General features: G+C 47.1%; 3 protein-coding genes across 4 annotated transcripts; 2 read left to right on the top strand and 1 right to left on the bottom strand.

Annotated features, from left to right (window-relative positions):
- Nucleotides 1-404: 404 nt before the first annotated feature.
- ddx55 (DEAD (Asp-Glu-Ala-Asp) box polypeptide 55) lies at nt 405-8,654 on the top strand. Its single transcript, XM_080477718.1, has 14 exons — nt 405-630; nt 746-796; nt 1,525-1,611; nt 2,059-2,150; nt 2,609-2,671; nt 2,820-2,969; nt 3,516-3,708; nt 3,802-3,884; nt 3,963-4,094; nt 4,348-4,440; nt 4,722-4,836; nt 5,892-6,060; nt 7,678-7,961; nt 8,037-8,654. Exons 1-14 carry the CDS (start codon nt 523-525, stop codon nt 8,166-8,168), a joined length of 1,752 nt encoding a protein of 583 aa, XP_080333844.1. The 5' UTR covers nt 405-522; the 3' UTR covers nt 8,169-8,654.
- Nucleotides 8,203-11,885, bottom strand: eif2b1 (eukaryotic translation initiation factor 2B, subunit 1 alpha; the record flags this gene model as incomplete). 2 transcript variants are annotated; one of them, XM_080477721.1, is made up of 9 exons in its annotated part: nt 11,672-11,885; nt 11,469-11,570; nt 10,978-11,114; nt 10,149-10,265; nt 9,078-9,190; nt 8,912-8,980; nt 8,741-8,816; nt 8,440-8,565; nt 8,203-8,364 (listed from the first exon to the last, which is right to left on the bottom strand). In XM_080477721.1, exons 1-9 carry the CDS (start codon nt 11,682-11,684, stop codon nt 8,209-8,211), a joined length of 909 nt encoding a protein of 302 aa, XP_080333847.1. In that variant the 5' UTR covers nt 11,685-11,885. The 2 variants fall into 2 exon arrangements, with proteins under 2 accessions (XP_080333847.1, XP_080333846.1); XM_080477720.1 differs by having other exon boundaries at nt 8,209-8,565; nt 11,672-11,879.
- A 2,209-nt stretch (nt 11,886-14,094) lies between these two features.
- Nucleotides 14,095-21,291, top strand: bcl7a (BAF chromatin remodeling complex subunit BCL7A). The gene is made up of 6 exons (XM_080477727.1): nt 14,095-14,302; nt 16,258-16,339; nt 16,524-16,620; nt 17,639-17,788; nt 19,122-19,222; nt 21,014-21,291. Exons 1-6 carry the CDS (start codon nt 14,211-14,213, stop codon nt 21,086-21,088), a joined length of 597 nt encoding a protein of 198 aa, XP_080333853.1. The 5' UTR covers nt 14,095-14,210; the 3' UTR covers nt 21,089-21,291.
- The last annotated feature ends 309 nt before the right edge of the window (nt 21,292-21,600 follow it).

Below are 21,600 nucleotides of genomic sequence, written 5' to 3'. Positions count from 1 at the left end.
TTGAAGAGCCTCAGGTCGGGGACATCACACTGCAGACAAGACCTGCTGTACAAAGTACTGGCAGAACATTCTGAGGCTAAGAAACGGGTTTTTTCTGGGTTCCTGCGCATGTTGGTTTAACAGGGAATGAGAAGGCTGACATGATGGAGGGATTGAGGAGAGAAGGAATGGAAGGAGGAGGAGTGAAGGAGATACTGGTGTGGGGGGAAAGTGGCAGGAAATACCTGGGTAGGTTTCTAAAGGCAACGGGGTTATTGGGGCAAATATAGAGCGGTGGGAATGACATGGAGAGGTAGAACCAGCAGGTGGCGGTAATGCAATAAACATGGATGCAAACTGCCGTAATACCAGAAGAAGAAGAAAAAACGGTGAAGCGGAACCTTGGACGCAGTAGCGCTTTCGTTCCTACCCGGCGTGTAAACATCGACGGACAGAGCCGAGGAGTCACGCGTGGCGGCTAAAGTGAAGCTGAAACGAGTCACATTCTGCTGAAACCCTCCGGTTCGCCTCCGGTTCGCGGCCATGGACAACACGACGGACGGCACGTGGGACAGTTTACCTGTGAAGCTGCACGAGAGCGTTTTATCGACGCTCTCCGAGCTGCAGTTCAGCCACATGACACCTGTACAGGTGAATAACGATCTCACACACACACACACACACACACACACACACACACACACACACACACACACACGGGAGGGGAATGTGAAGTTTCTCACGGTATCTGTCGTTTCCGCCTCAGTCCGCCTGCATCCCGCTGTTCATCGGTAACAAGGACGTTGCTGCTGAAGCGGTGAGTTCATAAAGTTCTTCATTTCAATCAAACACATTCCGAACACGTCACATTGATCCCGGATCAGCAGTACCTCCTGGTGTAAACACCTCGGATTGTTCCCTTTTTAAATCAGGACAAAATGTCCAGATCTTCTCTGCAAAGGCAAAACTGCTTCTCTTTACTGTTGTTTTTCTTCTTCTTCGTAGTTTTTCCAGTTTAAGATTTGAGTCTAAAAGTAAAGAGTTATTGTTCAACCCGCAAACGCGTGTTTCTTACAAGCCTGGCACGATATTTAAAGGAATTGATCTTGATTTCATGTGGTGTAACATTTATTGCTGAGGAGCTTTTATTATGAAAAAAAAGTGTACCGAGCAGAGCTTCTCTGTCCCAGAAGTTTTTAATCTGAGTTTTCAAGTTTCACAATGCGGAAGTCTTTAATTATTGAATTTCAATTTGAAAAAAGTAACATACATTAAACATGTTGCTCAAAATTTTGTGCTCGTGTCACCAGTGTAACACTCAGCCTGAATAAAAGAGAAAAGTGAAATAAAAAAAACTTAAAATAAATTATTTAACCTTCTGTAGTTGCCGTCATCAAGGCTTTTCCCGTATTTAAATATATAAATTTGCAATAATAATAAAAGCAATCATATTAATTCCCATTAAATATATAATTGCAGTAAAGCTTAACAATACCGGCCATAATACTATGAACAGTCTTCTAGTTTTAACGTTTTGATTGTCAGGTAACGGGCAGCGGGAAAACTTTGGCGTTTGTGATTCCGATCATCGAGCTGCTCCTGAAGCGAGAAGAGAAACTGAAGAAGATGCAGGTGAATTATTTCATTTTACAGTTTCTTTACTGCATTCATTCATTTGTTCAGTATTTATTTACTGTAATATAGTTTTTTTTTTAACCTGTACTTTTATCTTCTAATTGTCGAAAATTTTAACCAGTTTATCGACTTTTTTTTTCGAGTTTTTATCGATGCCTGTGATGTTTATTGATTTTTGAGCTTTATAGTTTTTATATATTTTTTCTATATCATTTGTTGTGATATTTCCATCCTGCTCTCGGCACAACTTAGCCTCCCAGTTTAGTTCAGGAATTTCTACAGTTTTGAGGGGATTTAGTGATTAGAACCAACAGATGTGATGTGATATAAACTTTACTGGATATCCTATAATGCCTTCAGGCCCTGCTTCTCTTGTCCTGCTTCTCTTGTTCTCCTGCTTCTCTTGTTTTCCTGGTTCTCTTGACGTGCGGCGTTCCCTTCCAGGTGGGCGCCCTCGTCATCACTCCCACCAGAGAGCTCGCCCTGCAGATCAGTGAGGTGATGCAACAGTTCCTCAACAAGTTTCCTGAGTTCACGTGAGTAAAAACCTCCAATATTTAACATAACAAAGGTCAACTGCACCTGTAACCTGAAGTCAGACGTACTTAAAGTTTATAAAACACCAAAATCAAGTCTGTTGAATTTCCTCTTGTACGTCTCATGATCTGTTGGAGCGCGTTCGGATTCCTTCCAAGAAAAAACTTTATTTGTTCTGACGTTTCTCGACTCGGGATGAATCTGATATGAAAGTATGAAATATAATTTGTGTGTCATCTGGATCGTCGTACATGCAGTTATGCAGTAGAAGAAGAAACTTCAGATGGTTGAGCTTCACTTTCATGTCACAGATTTTGGAGACCGACTGAGTCATTTACTGACTCGCTTCGTGACTCCTAACTCGCTGCGCTCGTTATCTGATGAACTTGTCGAAATAAACTAAAGAGTTACTTTAGTTTTATTTCAAACAGATTTTGTTCCCCGTTGTTGTTTCCAGGCAGATTTTGTTGATCGGTGGCAGCAACCCGATCGAGGACGTGGAGAAGTTGAAGGATCGAGGGTACGTGACCGTCTCGGATTCTTCTTCTCGCTCCACGGCGCACATTAAAGATCACACACTCAGTTTTTGTTGGGAAAGAAAATTGTAATGAAACGGCTCCCTGAGCCTGGATGGTGGTGAAGCAGTTGTCCTGCTGCGTGTGTCGCAGGGCGAACATTGTGATCGCCACGCCGGGCCGGCTGGAGGACATGTTCAGGAGGAAAGCTGACGGTGTGGATTTAGCCGGCTCGGTCCGGAGTCTGGAGGTGTTGGTGCTGGACGAGGCCGACCGGCTGCTGGATATGGGCTTCGAGGCCAGGTGAGGCGGCGTGCTGGAAAACCACAGATCTAAAGTGACGTCGTATTTTATACATGTTTTGGATTTTCTAGACGAAAAGTCACAATTTTCTCTCGTTGTTTGGCTCAAGGTTTGACTTGTTTAAAGAAACAAACGGTATATTAAAAGATACTGGTACATACCCTGTATGACCACTAGATGTCACTTCATGACAACAGTGTACGACTGAATTGAATGTTGAGCGTGTTGTGGCGATGGCATGGGGGGAAGATGAGGGAATGTCAGGCAACCTTGAGCGACGGTCAGAGGAACAGACAAAGAAAGTTCCAGTGATTTCTGTGGAAAAGGTCGGTGGACGGGGCGTCGTGGGGGGATTAGGTGGGGCAGAACTTGTGGCAATATTGAACAAGCAGGAACGTTGCAGGAAAGACGTGATTGTTTGTGCAGGATATGTAAAACACAGCTTCAGTGTGACTCCAGGTAAAGATGTCGTTCCTTCGTGTTGGCGACGTGCGAGTTGTGCGACACGGGACTTAACAGAGTGTGTCTGTCCGTCCGTCCATCCAGCCTGAACACCATCCTGAGCTACCTCCCCAAGCAGCGGCGCACCGGCTTGTTTTCAGCCACTCAGACTCAGGAGCTGGAGAAGCTGGTGAGAGCCGGACTGAGGAACCCAGTCCGGATCACCGTCAAGGAGAAAGGCCTCGCTGCCGCCGCCGCCTCCCAGAAGACCCCGGCCAGGCTGTCCAACTACTACACTGTGAGACGAGTCTCTCCCCGTCAGCTCTGAAACATCTGTGAAACATCTGCAGCCTCTCCTCAAAACCGCCTCCTCCTCCTCCTCTTCTCCCAGATTTGCAGGTCGGAGGATAAATTCAACAACCTGGTGGCGTTTCTGAGACAACACAAGCACGAGAAGCTCCTGGTGTTCTTCAGGTACCTTCAGGATGGTTGTGTGTTTGTTGTCGACACCTTCAGGACCTGACTGGTGTTTTCCTGACTGGTTCCTTCCAGTACCTGCGCGGGGGTGGAGTACTTCGGCCGCGCGCTGGAGGCGCTGGTGAAGAAGGTCAGCGTCCGCTGCATCCACGGGAAGATGAAAAACAAGCGGAACAGCATCTTTGCAGACTTCCGGAGTCTGACGAGGTAAAAAAAAGTCACGTTGTGTGCACAGAAAGTGTGTGTGTGTGTGTGTGTGTGTGTGTGTGTGTGTGTGTGTGTGTGTGTGTGTGTGTGTGTGTGTGTGTGTGTGTGTGTGTGTGTGTGTGTGTGTGTGTGTGTGTGTGTGTGTGTGTGTGTGTGTGTGTGTGTGTGTGTGTGTGTGTGTGTGTGTGTGTGTGTGTGTGTGTGTGTGTGTGTGTGTGTGTGTGACTGCATGTGACGTGTGTTTGTGTTTTAGTGGGATCTTGGTGTGTACAGACGTCATGGCCAGAGGCATCGACATCCCGGACGTTCACTGGGTGCTGCAGTACGACCCGCCCAGCTGCGCCACGTGAGCAAAACCAACCACACAGCAGCTTCCAGTCCCGCCCTCTGGGTGGCAGTAATGAGTCAGTGGCTGAGGCTAGCTGGTTAGCACGCCATCGAGGTGTTTGTGCTTAAACACCTCGACATCAACGGTTGTTTTTAGCTTATTTAGGTTTTAATTAATATAAAATATCATCCTGTAACTTTTTAAAGAAAGGCCGACATTTTCTTTAGTTTATACTTTTGTTGTTACATACTTTGTTTTTAATGAGAATAAAGCTAATAGTTTTTTCTTCTGTGTCTCAGCGCCTTCGTTCATCGATGTGGTCGGACGGCGCGGATCGGTAACTACGGCAATGCGCTCGTCTTCCTGCTGCCGATGGAGGAATCCTACGTCAACTTCCTGTCCATCAACCAGAAGGTGAGCTTTTCAAAACTTTACCTTTGATTTTATTGTCAAATTTCTGAAGTTAGTATTCCAGCGCACTTGATCATTTTAGACATTAGCTATTGGAGCTACTAGCGATTTGATCCTAGATCCTCACACGTTCGGCACTTTCCTTCTACCAGCTCCTTCTGGCTGAATTAGTTTCAGCTGTACCAACCGCCCTGGCCCGACTGTGTACGAGCTGCCGTGTGCTGCTCATCCATGTTCCAGCTCGCTAATGACTACCAGTCGTATTTGAATCATATTTAGCTTGTAAACATGCTGAAAAAGTAATCCATCATTAGTTACTTCCAGAGTAACTATTGTAACTCCCTATTATCAGGGTGAAACAATAACTGCTTCAAAAGTCTTCAACTGATTCAAAATGCTGCAGCCCGAGTCGTGACAAGAACCAGCATCAGGGATCCCCTCACTCCAACACTAACCTCGCTTCATTGGCTCCCTGTTCAATCTAGAAGAGAATTTAAAATCCTCCTTCTAACTTCTAAAGCTCTTAACAACCAGGCGCCATCATATCTTAAAGAACTGCTGGTCCCAGTTCTCCCCAGAAGAACTCTTGGTTCTCAGAGTGCTGGCTTACTGGAGGTTCCTAGCTTTTCTAAAAGTAGAATGGAGGCGGAGCTTTCAGCTTTCAGGTTCCTCTGATGTGGAACCAGATCCCAGTTTCAGTTAGGGAGGCTGAAACAGGCTCTACTTTTAAGACCAGACGTTCTTCCCCCCCCCCCCATCTATCTCTCTGTCTATTCTATCCTTTCCTCTCCCCCTGCTGTGAGGGGGCGTGGCCTGCTGTGAGGGGGCGTGGCCTGACAGCTTCTTATTGGAGTATGAACAGTCCTGCTGAAAAAGCTTTTTTTTTCAGCAGCTGGCTGACGTCACTGACGAATTTTCTTCTTCTTCTTATGGGTTCAATAAGGGAGGATGCAGGGGTCTTAACTTTTGCTGACGCTCGAGTTTTCAGTGACGTTTCCTGTAAATGAGCTTGAAAATCCCAGATTGACCCCTGGAGGTTGTTTGTGGTGGTTTTCCAGTGTCCGCTCCAGTCGATGGCGCCGGTGAGAGACGTGGTGGACGTTCTGCCCAAGGTCAAGGCCATGTCTCTGGCCGACCGCGCCATGTTCGATAAGGGCATGCGGGCCTTCGTCTCGTACGTCCAGGCGTACGCCAAGCACGAGTGCAGCCTCATCTTCAGGGTCAAAGGTGAGGACACATCTCTGAATGAAACTGGTTCGACACACGGGGACGATTTAAAATGATCTTTTCTAAATGTCTAACATTATAAACATTACCGTCGTTTTTAAATTGGTGCTTTTCTCGACTGCAGGTGGCGCTAAATAGGGGTGTAACAATACATTGATGTACTATGACAACATCGATTCACATCGTCATCTTTAAGATACGCCTTTATTTTGAAATTCACGTAGCATGTCTATATGTCGGTGTCACTATTTCCTGCGCACTCTCGCCACCTTCACACAACGTGCATGGCGGCATCATTGTGAGCGCGAGCAGCCCAAAAAAGGACGACATACGCTCGCCTCTTGGAAATAAATCGGCGGGATGGAAATATTTCGGATTCCGACAGAAAGACGGGTCAACAGACAAAACTCTCCATCTGCAAACTGTGTCAGTGCGAGTTAAAATACCTGGAACACGACCAACTTGGCCGGGCACCTAAAGAAGGAGCACGAGCTCGACCCGCACGCTAGCTCCGCCGTAACCGTGTCTGATGTCACGGCGGCTTTGACCAGGTTCTTTACAAAAACACTGAGGATCACTGGAGCCACTTCATTTGTAAAGATATGAGACGTTAGAGTTATATTGTTACACCCCGACTGTTTACACTGTTATTTAATGTCTGATACCTGAAAGACCTTAGAAATAAAATAGTCCTCATATTTCAGTTGTTTTTTATGAGTTGATATGATTGTGTGAGATGAGCTCATAGTATCACATCATATGGATCGCAGGCGTGTGAATCGAATCGCGATCGTATCGTGACATCGACAAACGTCGTCATCCAAACATATCGACATCGTGTCGTGATGAAGCTGGTGATTTACACCTTGAGCTTTAGCGCTCCAGGGCTAACCTTAGGTTGTTACTTCGTGGTTCAAGTATCTGGAGATCTGGAGCATATTGAAGAAACAAACCGCCATATTTTTTGTTTGTTTGTTTCCTTCTTGGTGGGAGAAGTCGAGATGAGGTGGACGCAACTGTGTTTAAGTGAAACCTATAAACTTTTCTTTTGGTCGTTCGAGTCGGAGGAAACTTCCTGAAAAACATCATCTGCCTACAGGCGATACGTTTCTTCCAGATACTGACTGACCCTGGACCATGAAGACGTACAGAGAAAATGAGCCGACGGGTTCACTTCCTTCTGTTCTGTGGTTATATTACAAAGACACAGCACCTACTAGTGGCCTGACATGTAAACTACAGTGTTACTTCTCATGTAGAGTCACCTTACGTCCACTAGTCCTTCTCATACCAACTGTAGCCTGGTTCCTTTCTTCGTCAAACCTCTAGAAAAGCAGTGAACATCTCGATCACCAATTCTTTGTATCAGACATGATTCATTTCCTCTTTGCAGTAGTGAAACATTTGGTTCCAATACGGTTCCACAGTAATCTAACCATATCCTCGATAGCAATAACATTTACGTGTCCCACCCCCTTAAAAATGGATTTTGATGTTTCACAAAAAGGAGCAATTTGATTTTCAGATCACTGGGCTTGGCAAGCCAATGACATGGTGTCCACTGTTGTCGTGTAAACGAGGTGTAATTGTGTTTCACCTGGTCTGATCCATGTCCAGACCTGGACTTCGCCTCTCTGGCCCGCGGCTTTGCGCTCCTCCGCCTGCCCAAGATGCCGGAGCTGCGGGGAAAGACGTTCCCGGGCTTCGCCCAGACGGACGTGGACACGGAGACGATCCGCTACAAGGACAAGAACCGCCAGAAGCAGCGGCAGAAGATGCTGAGGGAGCGAGAGCAGGCCCCGCCTCAGAGGAGGATCTTCACCAGGACCAAGTCGTGGTCCAAACAGAAGAGCAGGAAGGATCGGCGCAGGAAGACCGCGTCGAAGAGGAAACACCACGAGGTGCGTTTGGTTCGCTCAGCTTGTGCTGCTGGTCTGACATGGTGAAGGAGTTTAACGTCTCTCCGTCTGCTGCAGGACTCCGACGTGAACGATGAGGACATGAAGGAGCTTTTGAACGACACTCGTCTGCTGAAGAAGTTAAAGAAAGGTCAGATCAGCGAGGAGGACTTCGAGAAACGAGTCGCCACAACACCGGAGGAGAGTTAATGAAGCCGCAGACAGTTTTCTTTTTTTTTTTATTGTGACGTTATAAATAAAGTTTGATGAGCTCGTCGCTGACGGCAGACGGCGTGAGGACGCCCAGGTCGGTGAAGAGGAGCGTGATGAGGGAGGGCGGTGTGTAGTCGGTCATGGGATGCTCCTCCGACAGGTTGGTCACCGTCTTCAGGGTGTCTGCTTTGTACTGCGGACGAGAGGAAGCGACTGGTGAAGAACCTCCGGAGGAAGAAAATAACTGGGCAGCGCAGTGACTCCTCACCTTGAACTTGTCGGGAACGTCCTGCTGGTTCAACGGGTAAAGACGCACGAACTTAAAACTCTCCGCCACCACGTAGAACGGCTTGTTGTGAGCTTTGGAGCAGAGCGCCAGCTGGTACGTCCCGATCTGAGGGGTTCAAACATTCATTTAACTGTTTATCACTGAAGTCTGACATTACAGAATATTAAGACTTTCACAATAAATGATAAATAGAACTTGTAATGTGTCTGATGCTTTCAAAACGCTACGTGACGTTGCAGTTGAGGCAGGTGTGTGGGCGGGGCTAAACCTTGCAGCCCACCTTGTTGATTATCCCTCCGCTCTCCACGACTCCCTCGGCACCAACGATCACCAGATCCACCTTCTCCAGCACGTACCTGAAGAGGGACGGCGGGCAGATGAACAGGTGCAGCAGAGCTCCAAAAACACCGGTGAATTAAAACAACTAGGCTGAACATGAAGCTGGTCTCACCCCACTGCTGCGTCCAACACCACCGTCACCGGGACGTTGAGCTTCCTCAGAGCTTCAGCCATCTGCCGCCTGAACACAACCAAATGCCCAATGAGCACCTGCAGCTGCCCGGAGGGGATACGACCCCTCCCCCACTCTGCTGCCCCCTACCCTCCCCTCCCCTCACCCGGCCGAGTCCGGCTGCGACTCCGTCACGTAGACGGAGAAACGCTTCTTCTCTGCTGCAGCTTTTTCCAGAACCCGAAGAACGACTCTGGAGAACGAGTGAGTCAAAATTTTCTACAGAGAGGAAGAGGGGAAAGAAACTGCTGAGTTACTTGATGGTGGGATGAGGAGGAAGATGAAGTCTACTGAGGCCTATTCCACTAGTACTTACTCACCATGGGTTTCTGGGTTTCCCATTCTGTTTTAGTACCTGACACAAGAAACTTTTCTAGAACCTCCTCGAGGTTCCCAGCGAGCCGAAAATGTGACCTGGGCAGACGGCAGCCACTGATTGGCCGGGGCGTGATGTCACTAGATGAGTGCGTAGAGTGGCTCGTTCATAAGAGTTCCCCCGCCATTTTTAAAATTCCGAACAAGAACAGAGATGAAGCACAGAACTCAACTAGTGGAGCAGCGAGGAGCTGCAGACTTTCACGTGTCTGGAGGCGACCGGAGGAGTCAGGAGCTCCACGGAGCGACACGCTACCAGGACCAGGAGGTCTCCCACCCACTGATGCTTCGGATTAACCTGTTTCCCTGTTAACTAGTGACGGGCTGCCCCGTATCACATCAGATGTTATGAACCCGACCAGAACCCGTAGCTGTCCTGGAGAACGCCGTTTAACCAAGTTTAAAGTATCGCAGTGTTTTTATTTGTCTTATTTTAACATCAGCTGCTGCTCACGGTTGGCGGCATAAGTCACGAGTTAACAGGGGCACCAGTGAAACCGAAACACTGGACAGGGAAGCGCCATCGTAACAATCCACATTTTGGAATATTCTTATTATTTCATTTGATGTCCAACATGGAGTTATAGCGCCGCCCTTCAGAATGGATGTGCGATCTGCACCAGGGGGGACAGATTCTATGGGGGGGGGGGGGGGGGTCGGAACGACCTGGAAAAGCTCTTGATGACTCAATATGTGGTGACATATTGTAATAGAGAAAGAGCAAAGCTGAGTCCAGTAGTGCTGGCACTATCTCATGGTAAAGCGGCATGAGGAGGAAGAGGATGAGGAAGATGAGACTCACGGCTCCGTCTTTGATGAAGGTGTGACACAGTTTGGCTACTTTGGTCCTGGACATGGAGATCTTCTCCAGAAAGAGTTCTCCTCGCTCCTCCATCACCTTCTTACAGCGGGACAGATCCTGCAGAGCGAGAGACACACACACCGTCCTTTAACTTTTATTTTCTAAACTAAAGCATACCCTTTCATCCCCATCGTCGAATTTGAGTGTTAAATTTCAGTTTTAATCCTTAAATTCAATGACAAAACTCCTGAACAGCGTTTAAAGTTTCATCCTGTGACGTCGGCGACGTCCTGAAGGTTTTATTCACCTCAAACTTTCATTATTCAAGTTAAGAATCGTCACTTAAGTGATAATGTGTTAAATTCAGGGGCCGTCCTCGAGGTGTTTCCACTAACTCTTACCCCCAATTGGTGTTTTAAGGATTGAAATTTAATAGACAAAGCTTTTTGGCCAAAATTAGGGAAAATCAAGAGAGAGATTATTTATTTGTTTGTTTTTTATTCTTCATTCTGAGATTAAAGTTTGTTGCAACATTTTCACTTTGTACTAAAACACTTTAAATTCTATTCTTTCTCATCACGTTTTTACATTTTTTATTGACGTTTATTCATTTTTGAATGGTTTTGAATGGTTCCACGGTCACATTCTTTTGAAGCATCTTTATTTGTTAGGATGTAGACCGTCTGCTCTCTTGACAGTCACACATATTTACCAATAAAGTGTCTTGAACTCTTGAGCTCCGCCTCCCTGATATGAATATGAATCGCTGTCAGACAACTGAAGATGATCCTTTGGGTTTGAACCACTAATTTAACCCGTCGCTGCTCACCTGGTGCTCTAAAGACGTGAGGCTGATGAAGCGCAGGAAGAGCTCGCCTCCGGAGGACACGGCCACCGAGGAGTCCTTGGCGGTCAGGCAGTCGGTGGCCCAGGTCAGGCTCTCCCTCAGGCCCAGGATGGTCTCACCTGGAGGAACACGCCACCAACAATCAGCTCTAAACATTTTATATTCATCATATATATATATATATATATATATATACACACATACATAAGCTCCTCATTTCAGGTAGAAATCTGAGAAAACAGGTTCAGTATCATTTGATCTGGACAGTAAAACGACCAAAACTGACTTTACCACCATGAAAACACAAATATGAGATAAATGAGAGGTACATGTACAAACAAATGCAAATCTGCAGACAGTCCCCACTGTCTGCGTTTTTAGCCTCTGCTATCAGCAGTAACGGGGGACAGTAAATGAAATGTCACCAGGAAACAGGGGAACGAGTTGACCTGAAACACCGGTGTGGCACCCACCTTTGTCCCTCTTGAGGAACTCCAGCAGAGTCCGCATCGCAGCCACAGCTGAGGCCATGTCTGGGTCTTTCCTCATCTGAGTCCCGAAGTACTCCACCAGCTCTGATCCACACACAACGACACATCATTAATTTAACACAACAAGCCCCTAACCCCCCCAAAAAAAACAACCTGCTAAAAACGCGACTTCTGACTCAGCTCACCTTCTTCGTTCATCCTAGAAGCTCTAACTCAGTCAAAACAAGCCTGAAACTGCCGCCAAACGCTGTGAAACAGAGTCCCGCTGCTCCTGATGAAGCCTTTAAAATGTCACTGAGACGTGAATCAGAGTTTAAAAGACGAAATGTTGGAATATTTAAAGAGTTGCACCGCGTTAGCTCATCCTGCGCCTCGCGTGGGAACGAGACGCACAATCATGACGTCAGACGGGCTGTGTTCAGGCGCGCTCGGAAATCTCACAATCAACCTGACGAGGAGGACAAGTGTCAAAGTATAAATTCAGAACATCAGAAGGTTTAAAGTACGGACGTCCCGATCACACTTTTTTGCCCCGGATACCGAGCCGATTTTTCAGAATTGAGTATCGGCCGATACCGATACTTACATTGTTATTGCAAAGATACTCAATAGTGTATTTTTGGATTAACTAAGATGTCTGAAGCTAAAAGTACTATTGGCAGAAGCTTTGTTTAGCTAGAAATTATTGTAAAACTCACTTATTGAATCAAAATTCTTCTCAGAACGACTTAAGAACTTATTTAAACTTTATTCAGTCGGAACAACAAAAACCCAGTTACACTCTGCAGTCTTGTTTCTCTTATTTATCTTAACTTAAACTACTTCAACTGGATTTTGTGGCAAATAAAAAAAATAAAAAATGAAACCCAGAGAATCAGTTTGACTAACATATAAAGTATAAAAAACTACAACAAAAACAGTATTCAGTAAAACCAGTTCCACTTCAAAGTGTCTTTGGCTGGTTGGGTTGAAAATAAGTCCTAAGAAAGTGCAAAAACAATAATAAAAATAAATAAATAAATCTTAAACATAAATACTCTGAGGCTCCAATGTAACTTCTTTGTGTATTAAATTCCAGTTTACCTTAAAGCAGTATGAGAGGTTTGACCTGAATGTCACTAAACATTTACATTTCAATGTGAAGTATAAACACTTCATTCCACTTCAAAGTGGTAAAACCTGTTTGACTAAAGTACTCTGAACATAGTACTCTCAAAAACTTATTCAGAATATCTCAGTCTCCCTTCAAACTAGAGGAACCTTCTGGGTTCTTTTCTTCACCATATCGCTCCCCTGTGGGGACTGAGCCTTTATTTTATAATCCTTTATTTTAAAATTCTTTATTTTAAAATCCTTTATTTTAAAATCCTTTATTCTAAAGTGGAGAGTTTGCTGCTTCAGTGCAGCTTTTTCTTTAGTTGTTGTTGTAAACTGAGCGTACTCCACCGCATGTTTCCTTTTTAGATGTCTTATCAGATTAGTTGTGTAAAACGAAGCTCTGATGCTCCACCTCTCAGGACTGTGGTGAAGCTCTGGTGCTCCACCTCTCAGGACTGTGGTGAAGCTCTGGTGCTCCACCTCTCGGGACTGTGGTGAAGCTCTGGTGCTCCACCTCTCAGGACTGTGGTGAAGCTCTGGTGCTCCACCTCTCGGGACTGTGGTGAAGCTCTGGTGCTCCACCTCTCGGGACTGTGGTGAAGCTCTGGTGCTCCACCTCTCAGGACTGGTTTGGTTATCCACCTTAAACTCCCTCCAGACTGCTGGTTGATCCTCTCAGTGGCTTCAGGCTGCTCACCTCGCTTTACGGCAGGTCACTAACGGGGCTCGCTTTACGGCAGCTGACGGGAAAAGTTGTTGTTGTTTTGTTTTTTATTTAGATCGGTGGGGGGATCGGCTGGATGGGCCGATTCCCGATCAGTCACAAATCACCGATATCGGCCCCGATCCGATATCTACCGATTTACCTCACAAAAAGTGGCTAAAATAAACTTAAAATAACTAAAACACAGTTACACAAAAAAGTCACAAAAAGACTTCGAGGGACTATAAAGACATTTAAAATGACTGAAATACGTCAATAACAAACACATTAATTTAAATACGCTGAAAATCAAGATCAGACACAAAATACCTATAAAACTACTTAAAATATGTAAAATAACCGATACACAACTGATTAAGAACCAAAAGACCCAGAGAAACACTCCAAAGGACGATAGAGAAATTAAAAAACAAACACTGAACAACTGCAAACAAAATCTAAGAAAATACAGATTAAAAATAACAACAAAATTTAAAGTGATCAAATGATTTCAAATGATGAAATGAGTCAATCAGATCAGGGAGTTCAAATGTTTAAATCTCTGAGAATAACATAAAAAAGGACTTTTCAGTTTGATTGTGTGCGAGCGAACTCCAGAGGCTGGAGGAGGAGAGAAGAGGAGGTGAGAAGAGAAGAAGGGGAGAAGAGGAGGATACGAGAGGAGAGGAGGAGGTGCTCTGGATGAGAAAAGGAGAGGAGGAGGTGCTCTGGAGCCTCTTTGTTCTGCGGTTCTCAGCGGGGAGGCTCTCTCGTCTACCATCTCCTCCTCTTCTCCTCCTCCTCCTCATGCAGCTGCAGCCGCAGCCGGTTCCCCCCTCGCGCATGCGCCGTGGTCGCTCCGCTCCACTCCGCTCATTGTGTCTGAACCACCGGCAGCCTTCGACTCTTCCTCCACCGCGGTCATGTCGGGCAGGTCGGTCCGAGCGGAGACCCGCAGCAGGGCCAAGGATGACATCAAGAGGGTCATGGCCGCGATCGAGAAGGTCCGGAAATGGTGAGCGAGGGAGCCGGGAGGTTATCTAACCGGGGGAGAGAGGCTTGTTGGGGGAGGAGAGAGAGGAGAGGAGCGGGGACGGAGCGGGGGATGAGATAAAGGAGAAAAGTCTCCCGGTTGTTCGGTGTGTCGGACCGGCTCCACACGCGGCAGCTCCGGGGCGACCCGCGGGGCCCGGTGCCGGCGCCCGGGAGCCGGTGTCCGCGGCGCGGCGCTCCGCTCCGCGGTGGAGGGTTGGACCAGAAGCCATTTCGAGGCAGTCACATGAAGCCATTGCTAACCGCCGCCGAGGCTCCAAGCGCGGGCGGCGACTTCCAGCGGGGAGAGGAGCCGCTCGGACCGGCGGAGCGGACCGCCGCGGCGCTCCGGTCCCCGGCGCCCCGCCGCCGGAGCCGCTTTGTCCCGTGCGGAGATTTAAATTGGCCGCTTTGAGTCGCCCTTCGCGGCCGAGGCAGAGCCGGAGGCTCGGTGGGGGTTGGGAGGAGGGAAGCGGAGCATGGCCGAACACCGAGTGACTCAGTGTTTCTCCTCGAATTACACAAAAACACACATTTATTCTTGTTTTAATCCGGTAATTTTCACACTTTCACCCGAGAGACCCACCGCTGTCTGTCCCCGCCGCGTGCATCCGCCCGCTGGAACTACTTTCAGTCCTTTGTTTCATCCGGTGGAGAAATCAAACGTCCCCAGCTCAAAGTTACTGTTTTTAACTGAAAACCCTATTTAAACCTCAAAGTTTTCCTCTTGTACATTAATAAAACCCTCAATCTGGTGTTTGTAAAACTAAATATCATGAATATTTCAAATGTCTTCCTTGACCTTTTCACGATGTTTTTCAAAACAATAAAACGGAAATTTAGACTCTCAGACTCTTTAAGAAAAACTTTAATAAAATTATCGAACTAAGAGAGTCTAAGTTGCTCCTGAGGATAAATGTAAAATAGTTTAGTCTTTTGAACTTTTTTTCCAAGTGTTTGTTTGAAGTATAAAAGCTACTTTATACTTTAAAATTAAGTTAAATTGATTAGTACATCCAGTAATCATGGTTTGTAATCACATTTAGTGAGCGCTTTGTTCACTGCAGACTTCTTAAATTTATTACATTTTATTTATAACTTAATTAAAGACATAATAAACGTCACAAAAATGGAAATACAACATAGAAACCTCAGGAAGACATTTGACCTTTTTTACATTTTATTATTTCTCAGTTTAAAATGTCAATATTTATTACATCTACTAATGTAATCTTGAATATATTTCTTTTTGTACGACAGCAATTCAAGTGAAACTGCATGTTGTTTTTTTTGGAAACGGCAGAAAAATGACCACATTTTGAAACCAAATGTGGTTTTAAAATGACAAAAACAAACAACAGCACCGACTAGAGGCCTGGCATGCTCACTACAACGATTTCAACATTTTCACTGTTTCCGTGGAAACTGGTGTCATTTTCAAAAACGTGTCAACACAACTTTTCCAAAACGAAATCACAAAAATGATGCGTTTTCACTGGAAATTCTGTCGCGTAAACAGAGTTTAAAATGTGTTCGACACCCTCATGTCAGTCCCACACTACGTCCACAACAAGGTGGATTAATCAAACGCCCCCAGCTCCAACTTACTGCCTCTACTCACAAAAAAAAAGATTGTTTTTTAATAACAAATTAAACAGTCATGATGGAAAGTGCTTCAGGTTGAAATCAGAGCACTTTAAGATCTTTTTAATGTTTCAAATGAAAATTATTAGTCGATAAGTTTTCCTTCCACAAAACATGAAAAGTTACTTCGATTACATCAAAGTAAAGTTTGTTTCTCTTTCAGACGTTCTCTGGATTTATCTGAATTGAAAATCTCCACAAGTGGAAATAATTGTTGTCCCAGTTTCTGCTTTTACTTTGTAATGTTGGTGTGAAGTCGTCTCACGTTAAATGTGGTTCTTTTGTCCGTCTCAGGGAGAAGAAGTGGGTGACTGTCGGAGACACGTCTCTTCGTATCTACAAATGGGTCCCGGTGACGGAGCCCAAATCAGACGACGTGAGTTTATTTTAACTTCAGTGCGACTTTGTGGACCTGGAAGGTCATCGGGTGTGAACAGAGGGAGACGATGAACAGATTGTCCCGGTTGTCGGTCGGACCTTGAACACATCGAGCGGCGGAGCAAGAGAAGCGGCGCCGGTTCTGGAAACACTGATGTGACGTGAACTTGTTTCTGTTTCAGAAGAACAAAAACAAGAAGAAGGGCAAAGATGAGAAGTACGGATCAGAGCTGACCACTCCGGAGAACAGCTCCTCCCCGGGAATGATGGACATGCATGGTGGGAACACACACACACACACACACACACACACACACACACACACACACACACACACACACACACACACACACACACACACACACACACACACACACACACACACACACACACACACACACACACACAGATAAGTATTTAGGAAGTGATCAGTCGATCAGTTTTGTCTTCATTCGTCCACGAGGGGGAAATTAAAAAATGCAAAATCAATAACTACATATAAGTGAAATCAAGAAACTATAGAAACTATGTTAAAGAACATAACTAGACACAAAAGAGAAAATTGTTAAAAAAAAATACTTGTATGATCAAATGTTTGAGGGAAAAGCTGAAATGCTTCTTTGTCGTAAACGTCCGATGAAACACCTCAGGAACATCTATAGCTTTGGACGTCTTTCTGGTGGAGTTTTTGTTCTCTTGCAGTTTGAGAGACTGATACTGTTGTAGAGTACTGTAGAGTACTGTAGAGTACTCATCTGTCCAGGATGTAATCGAATCATCAGCGTACATGTATCTGTTTGTCTGTTGAGCAAGATTACGTCAAAACTGCAGCACAGATCTGGTTGAACTCTTCCCCACAGATCGAGTTTAGGCCGTGGAAGATTCCCTTTCATTTTGGAGGGGGGGGGGTGATCCGGATCCGGATTCGGATTCTGAATCAGGATCATATTTTACAGGCTCTAAGGACTGCGTCAGAACCACAAGACAGTTTTCACCAAATTTTGTGGGGCGTCAGAACTCTCTGATTGCTCTTCTTTAAAGTTGCGTCACTGCGCAGGACCAGTGTTTCCAAAAAGTTGCATTCTCAGTGTCTCTGATCATCGTTGTGACGTAAACAGACGTTTTGTGTTCTAACTTGAAAATGTTGCCGTCTCAATGGAGCCCAAGTCTCCTTGGAGTCGTGATCTTCATCGGAAGACGTCACATCGTTCCATTTCAACTGCAGTATTAACGTTTTCTCTGATTCCTCTACATTCGGGCCTGGTTTTATTTACTGTTTGTGTGTGTTTGTCCTCAGATGACAACAGTAACCAGAGCTCCATAGCCGACTCGTCCCCGGTGAAGCAGGAGAACAGCTGTAGCACAAGCCCCGCCCCGGAGAACCAGGGTGCCGCGCACCGCGAAGGCAGCGAGGCCAAGAGTGAGCCGAGCCCCGATGGCAAGAGGGGTGAGACGCCAGCCGCTAACGCACAGGCTAACGCACAGGCTAACGCACAGGCTAACGCACAGGCTAACGCACAGGCTAACGCACAGGCTAACATTCTATTCAGGTGTGCTTAATAGTCTGGAAATTATGGTAGTTCTTCTGCACATGCTCAGTAGAGCCAATCAGAACAAAGTTTCCTTCGTGGTGCCATGACTCCCAGTTCATATTCTCCTGGACTTGGTACTTTTATTTTGACAGCCACCTTAATAATAATCCAACTTGGTAGTTTTATTTTGACAGTCACCTTAATAACAATCCAACTTGGTAGTTTTATTGTGACAGTCACCATAATAACAATCCAACTTGGTAGTTTTATTTTGACAGTCACCATAATAACAATCCAACTTGGTAGTTTTATTGTGACAGTCCCTGTAATAACAATCCAACTTGGTAGTTTTATTTTGACAGTCACCTTAATAACAATCCAACTTGGTGGTTTTAGTTTGACAGTCACTTTAATAACATATCAATATCGTGTGTGTGTGTGTGTGTGTGTGTGTGTGTGTGTGTGTGTGTGTGTGTGTGTGTGTGTGTGTGTGTGTGTGTGTGTGTGTGTGTGTGTGTGTGTGTGTGTGTGTGTGTGTGTGTGTGTGTGTGTGTGTGTGTGTGTGTGTGTGTGTGTTCAGTACTAAAACTAACAGCAGCACCTAGTGGCGCAACATGAGAACTACATCGTTTTCAGTGTTTCTGCTGATTCCATGGAAACGTAAACGTGTCTTCAGGATAAAATACTTCTTAGTTGTTAAGCTTCGTCTGATCTGAGGCTGTCGAAATTAATCTTACAATTGTAAAAAAGATCAAAACCGTTTCCAGAATGCAGAACAGTGCATGGTGGACAGGATGAGAAGGTCCAGGGCAGTAAGTCATTAAAGGGAATCTGGGAGCTCAGATTAGCACAGACTACAGTGTGCTTCAGGAAATGGAAATGGAAATGTTCGTGTTTAGCTGCAGATTCTGACCAATGAAACTCAATCTGCCTCGATATCAGAGTGTCTGAAGTGAGAATCTTCTGCTGATGTGACATAAAACATGAAGTGGTCAACCTCACTGAATACAGAAGCATTCTGGATTAGGAATTAAGGATTAATTGCAGTTGATGATGCAACTTCATCCTAATGTGGATGAAGACTTTTCCCTCCATGACTGAGTGCAGTTCCTCCACCTGACCACACGGTGTCATTGTAGCGTTGTTAAAAAGAGGCAGCGTCTTTTCACAGCTTCAGCTCTCCGTTTCTTCCTCCAAGCGTTCTAGTCGGAGGAGTTCCTGAAGTGTTTGTGTGTTTCCATGTTCTAGATAAGACCGTCCCGTCATCGGAGACCTCAGAGCGACCACACGGTGCCAAGAGGGACAGTCTGTCCTCCGGGGACAAGGACTCTGACAGCAAAGCCACTCAGGTACCCCACAGCCACAACAGCCAACAACAATCCCCTGGAAATAATTTATAGAATCTTATTTTGTTTTAATTTGCCAAATTTCAGCATTAATCCGATTCTAACTTGTATCCCAACATTCTCATGCCAACAACTCCACCTCCCTCGGTATTCCCGCTGCGCTCCCAGCAACCTGACACCATCCTGACCGGATCCTGACACCATCCTGACCGGATCCTGACACCATCCTGACCGGATCCTGACACCATCCTGACCGGATCCTGACACCATCCTGACCGGATCCTGACACCATCCTGACCGGATCCTGACACCATCCTGACTGGATCCTGACACCATCCTGACGCCATCCTGACTGGATCCTGACACCATCCTGACTGGATCCTGACGCCATCCTGACTGGATCCTGACGCCATCCTGACTGGATCCTGACGCCATCCTGACTGGATCCTGACGCCATCCTGACATCATCCTGACCGGATCCTGACACCATCCTGACCGGATCCTGACACCATCCTGACCGGATCCTGACGCCATCCTGACTGGATCCTGACGCCATCCTGACTGGATCCTGACGCCATCCTGACATCATCCTGACTGGATCCTGACGCCATCCTGACTGGATCCTGACGCCATCCTGACACCATCCTGACTGGATCCTGACGCCATCCTTACAGGATCCTGACACCATCCTGACACCATCCTGACACCATCCTGACAGGATCCTGACACCATCCTGACACCATCCTGACTGGATCCCACTTTCATCCCGATACCGGAGCTCAATGAGTCGACTACATGATGAGCATTAACAAAGTTGCTCTCAGTATTCCGGTGTAGGAAAACATTCCAACTGTCTGCTCCGCGTGGCAGCAACATGCTGAGCATTCCCCCAAACTAGCTCACAACATTCCCACTGCAAGCTTGACCAACGCTCTGAACCCCCCGACCAACGCTCTGAACCCCCCGACCAACGCTCTGAACGCCCCGACCAACGCTCTGAACCCCCCGACCAACGCTCTGAACGCCCCGACCAACGCTCTGAACGCCCCGACCAACGCTCTGAACCCCCCGACCAACGCTCTGAACCCCCCGACCAACGCTCTGAACGCCCCGACCAACGCTCTGAACCCCCCGACCAACGCTCTGAACCCCCCGACCAACGCTCTGAACGCCCCGACCAACGACCAACGCTCTGAACGCCCCGACCAACGCTCTGAACGCCCCGACCAATGCTCTGAACGCCCCGACCAACGCTCTGAATGCCCCGAACCCCGACCAACACTCTGAACCCCCCGACCAACACTCTGAACCCCCCGACCAACGCTCTGAACGCCCCGAACCCCGACCAACACTCTGAACCCCCCGACCAACGCTCTGAACGCCCCGACCAACGCTCTGAACCCCCCGACCAACGCTCTGAACCCCCCGACCAACGCTCTGAACGCTCCGACCAACGCTCTGAACGCTCCGACCAACGCTCTGAACGCTCTGAACCCCGACCAACACTCTGAACACCCCGACCACGCTCTGAACCCCCCGACCAACGCTCTGAACGCTCCGACCAACGCTCTGAACGCTCTGAACCCCGACCAACACTCTGAACACCCCGACCACGCTCTGAACACTCTGACCAATGCTCTGAACGCCTCAACCACGCTCTGAACACTCTGAACGCCCCGACCACGGTCTGAATGCCCCGACCACGCTCTGAACACTCTGACCAACGCTCTGAACACTCTGAACCCCCCGACCAACGCGTTCTGACTCTGATCCCAGCGTGTTTGTGTTTTTCAGGATCTAGAGGACGAGGCCCCACCCAGTAAGAAGAGTAAACCTGAGTCCTCGTCTCAGGACTTTGAGGAGAGTTAAAAAGTTTCTGGGCCGGGACACCCCCACCCCCTCCACCCCCCCATTTACTCTAGAGATCTTTAGGGCTAATGGACACTCCGTCTCACTCCCCCCTCCCCTCCACCTCGCCCTCCGGTCTGCTTCAGTCAGACGGAGAGTGGCTATTACCTCTGTTCACCCCCCTCCCTCCACCTCCTCCCTCCGTGCTTCCTTCCAGTCCTTCTTTTCACTGATGCCAAGAGAAGCGCCCTAAGCCCCCCCCCCCCCCCCACCATGCAATCCCCTCCATGACCAGGGGGCGGTGCCGACAGCCCGCATCAACCTGGTCGCTGGCCTGCGTTTTAAAGCAGGTGATAGCGGAGATCTCCGCCCCCACCAGGCCCCCACCAAGTCTCCACCAGACCCCCACCAAGTCTCCACCAGGACTCCACCAGGCCTCCACTAGACCCCCACCAAGTCTCCACCAAGTCTCCACCAGGTCTCCACCAGGCCCCCAACAGGCCTCCACCAGGCCCCCAACAGGCCTCCACCAG

Source organism: Lipophrys pholis (genome assembly GCF_963383615.2).
Source record: "Lipophrys pholis genome assembly, chromosome: 12".
Taxonomy (NCBI): Eukaryota; Metazoa; Chordata; class Actinopteri; order Blenniiformes; family Blenniidae; genus Lipophrys; species Lipophrys pholis.
This window is presented reverse-complemented; position numbering and strand designations above follow the sequence as displayed.

Coding starts and splice junctions, on each gene's coding strand:
- bcl7a (XM_080477727.1), top strand. CDS start 14,211: ATGTCGGGCAGGTCGGTCCGAGCGGAGACCCGCAGCAGGGCCAAGGAT. Junction 14,303..16,257: donor ATCGAGAAGGTCCGGAAATG/GTGAGCGAGGGA, acceptor TGTCCGTCTCAG/GGAGAAGAAGTGGGTGACTG. Junction 16,340..16,523: donor CGGAGCCCAAATCAGACGAC/GTGAGTTTATTT, acceptor TTTCTGTTTCAG/AAGAACAAAAACAAGAAGAA.
- ddx55 (XM_080477718.1), top strand. CDS start 523: ATGGACAACACGACGGACGGCACGTGGGACAGTTTACCTGTGAAGCTG. Junction 6,061..7,677: donor CCTCATCTTCAGGGTCAAAG/GTGAGGACACAT, acceptor ATCCATGTCCAG/ACCTGGACTTCGCCTCTCTG. Junction 7,962..8,036: donor CGAAGAGGAAACACCACGAG/GTGCGTTTGGTT, acceptor CGTCTGCTGCAG/GACTCCGACGTGAACGATGA.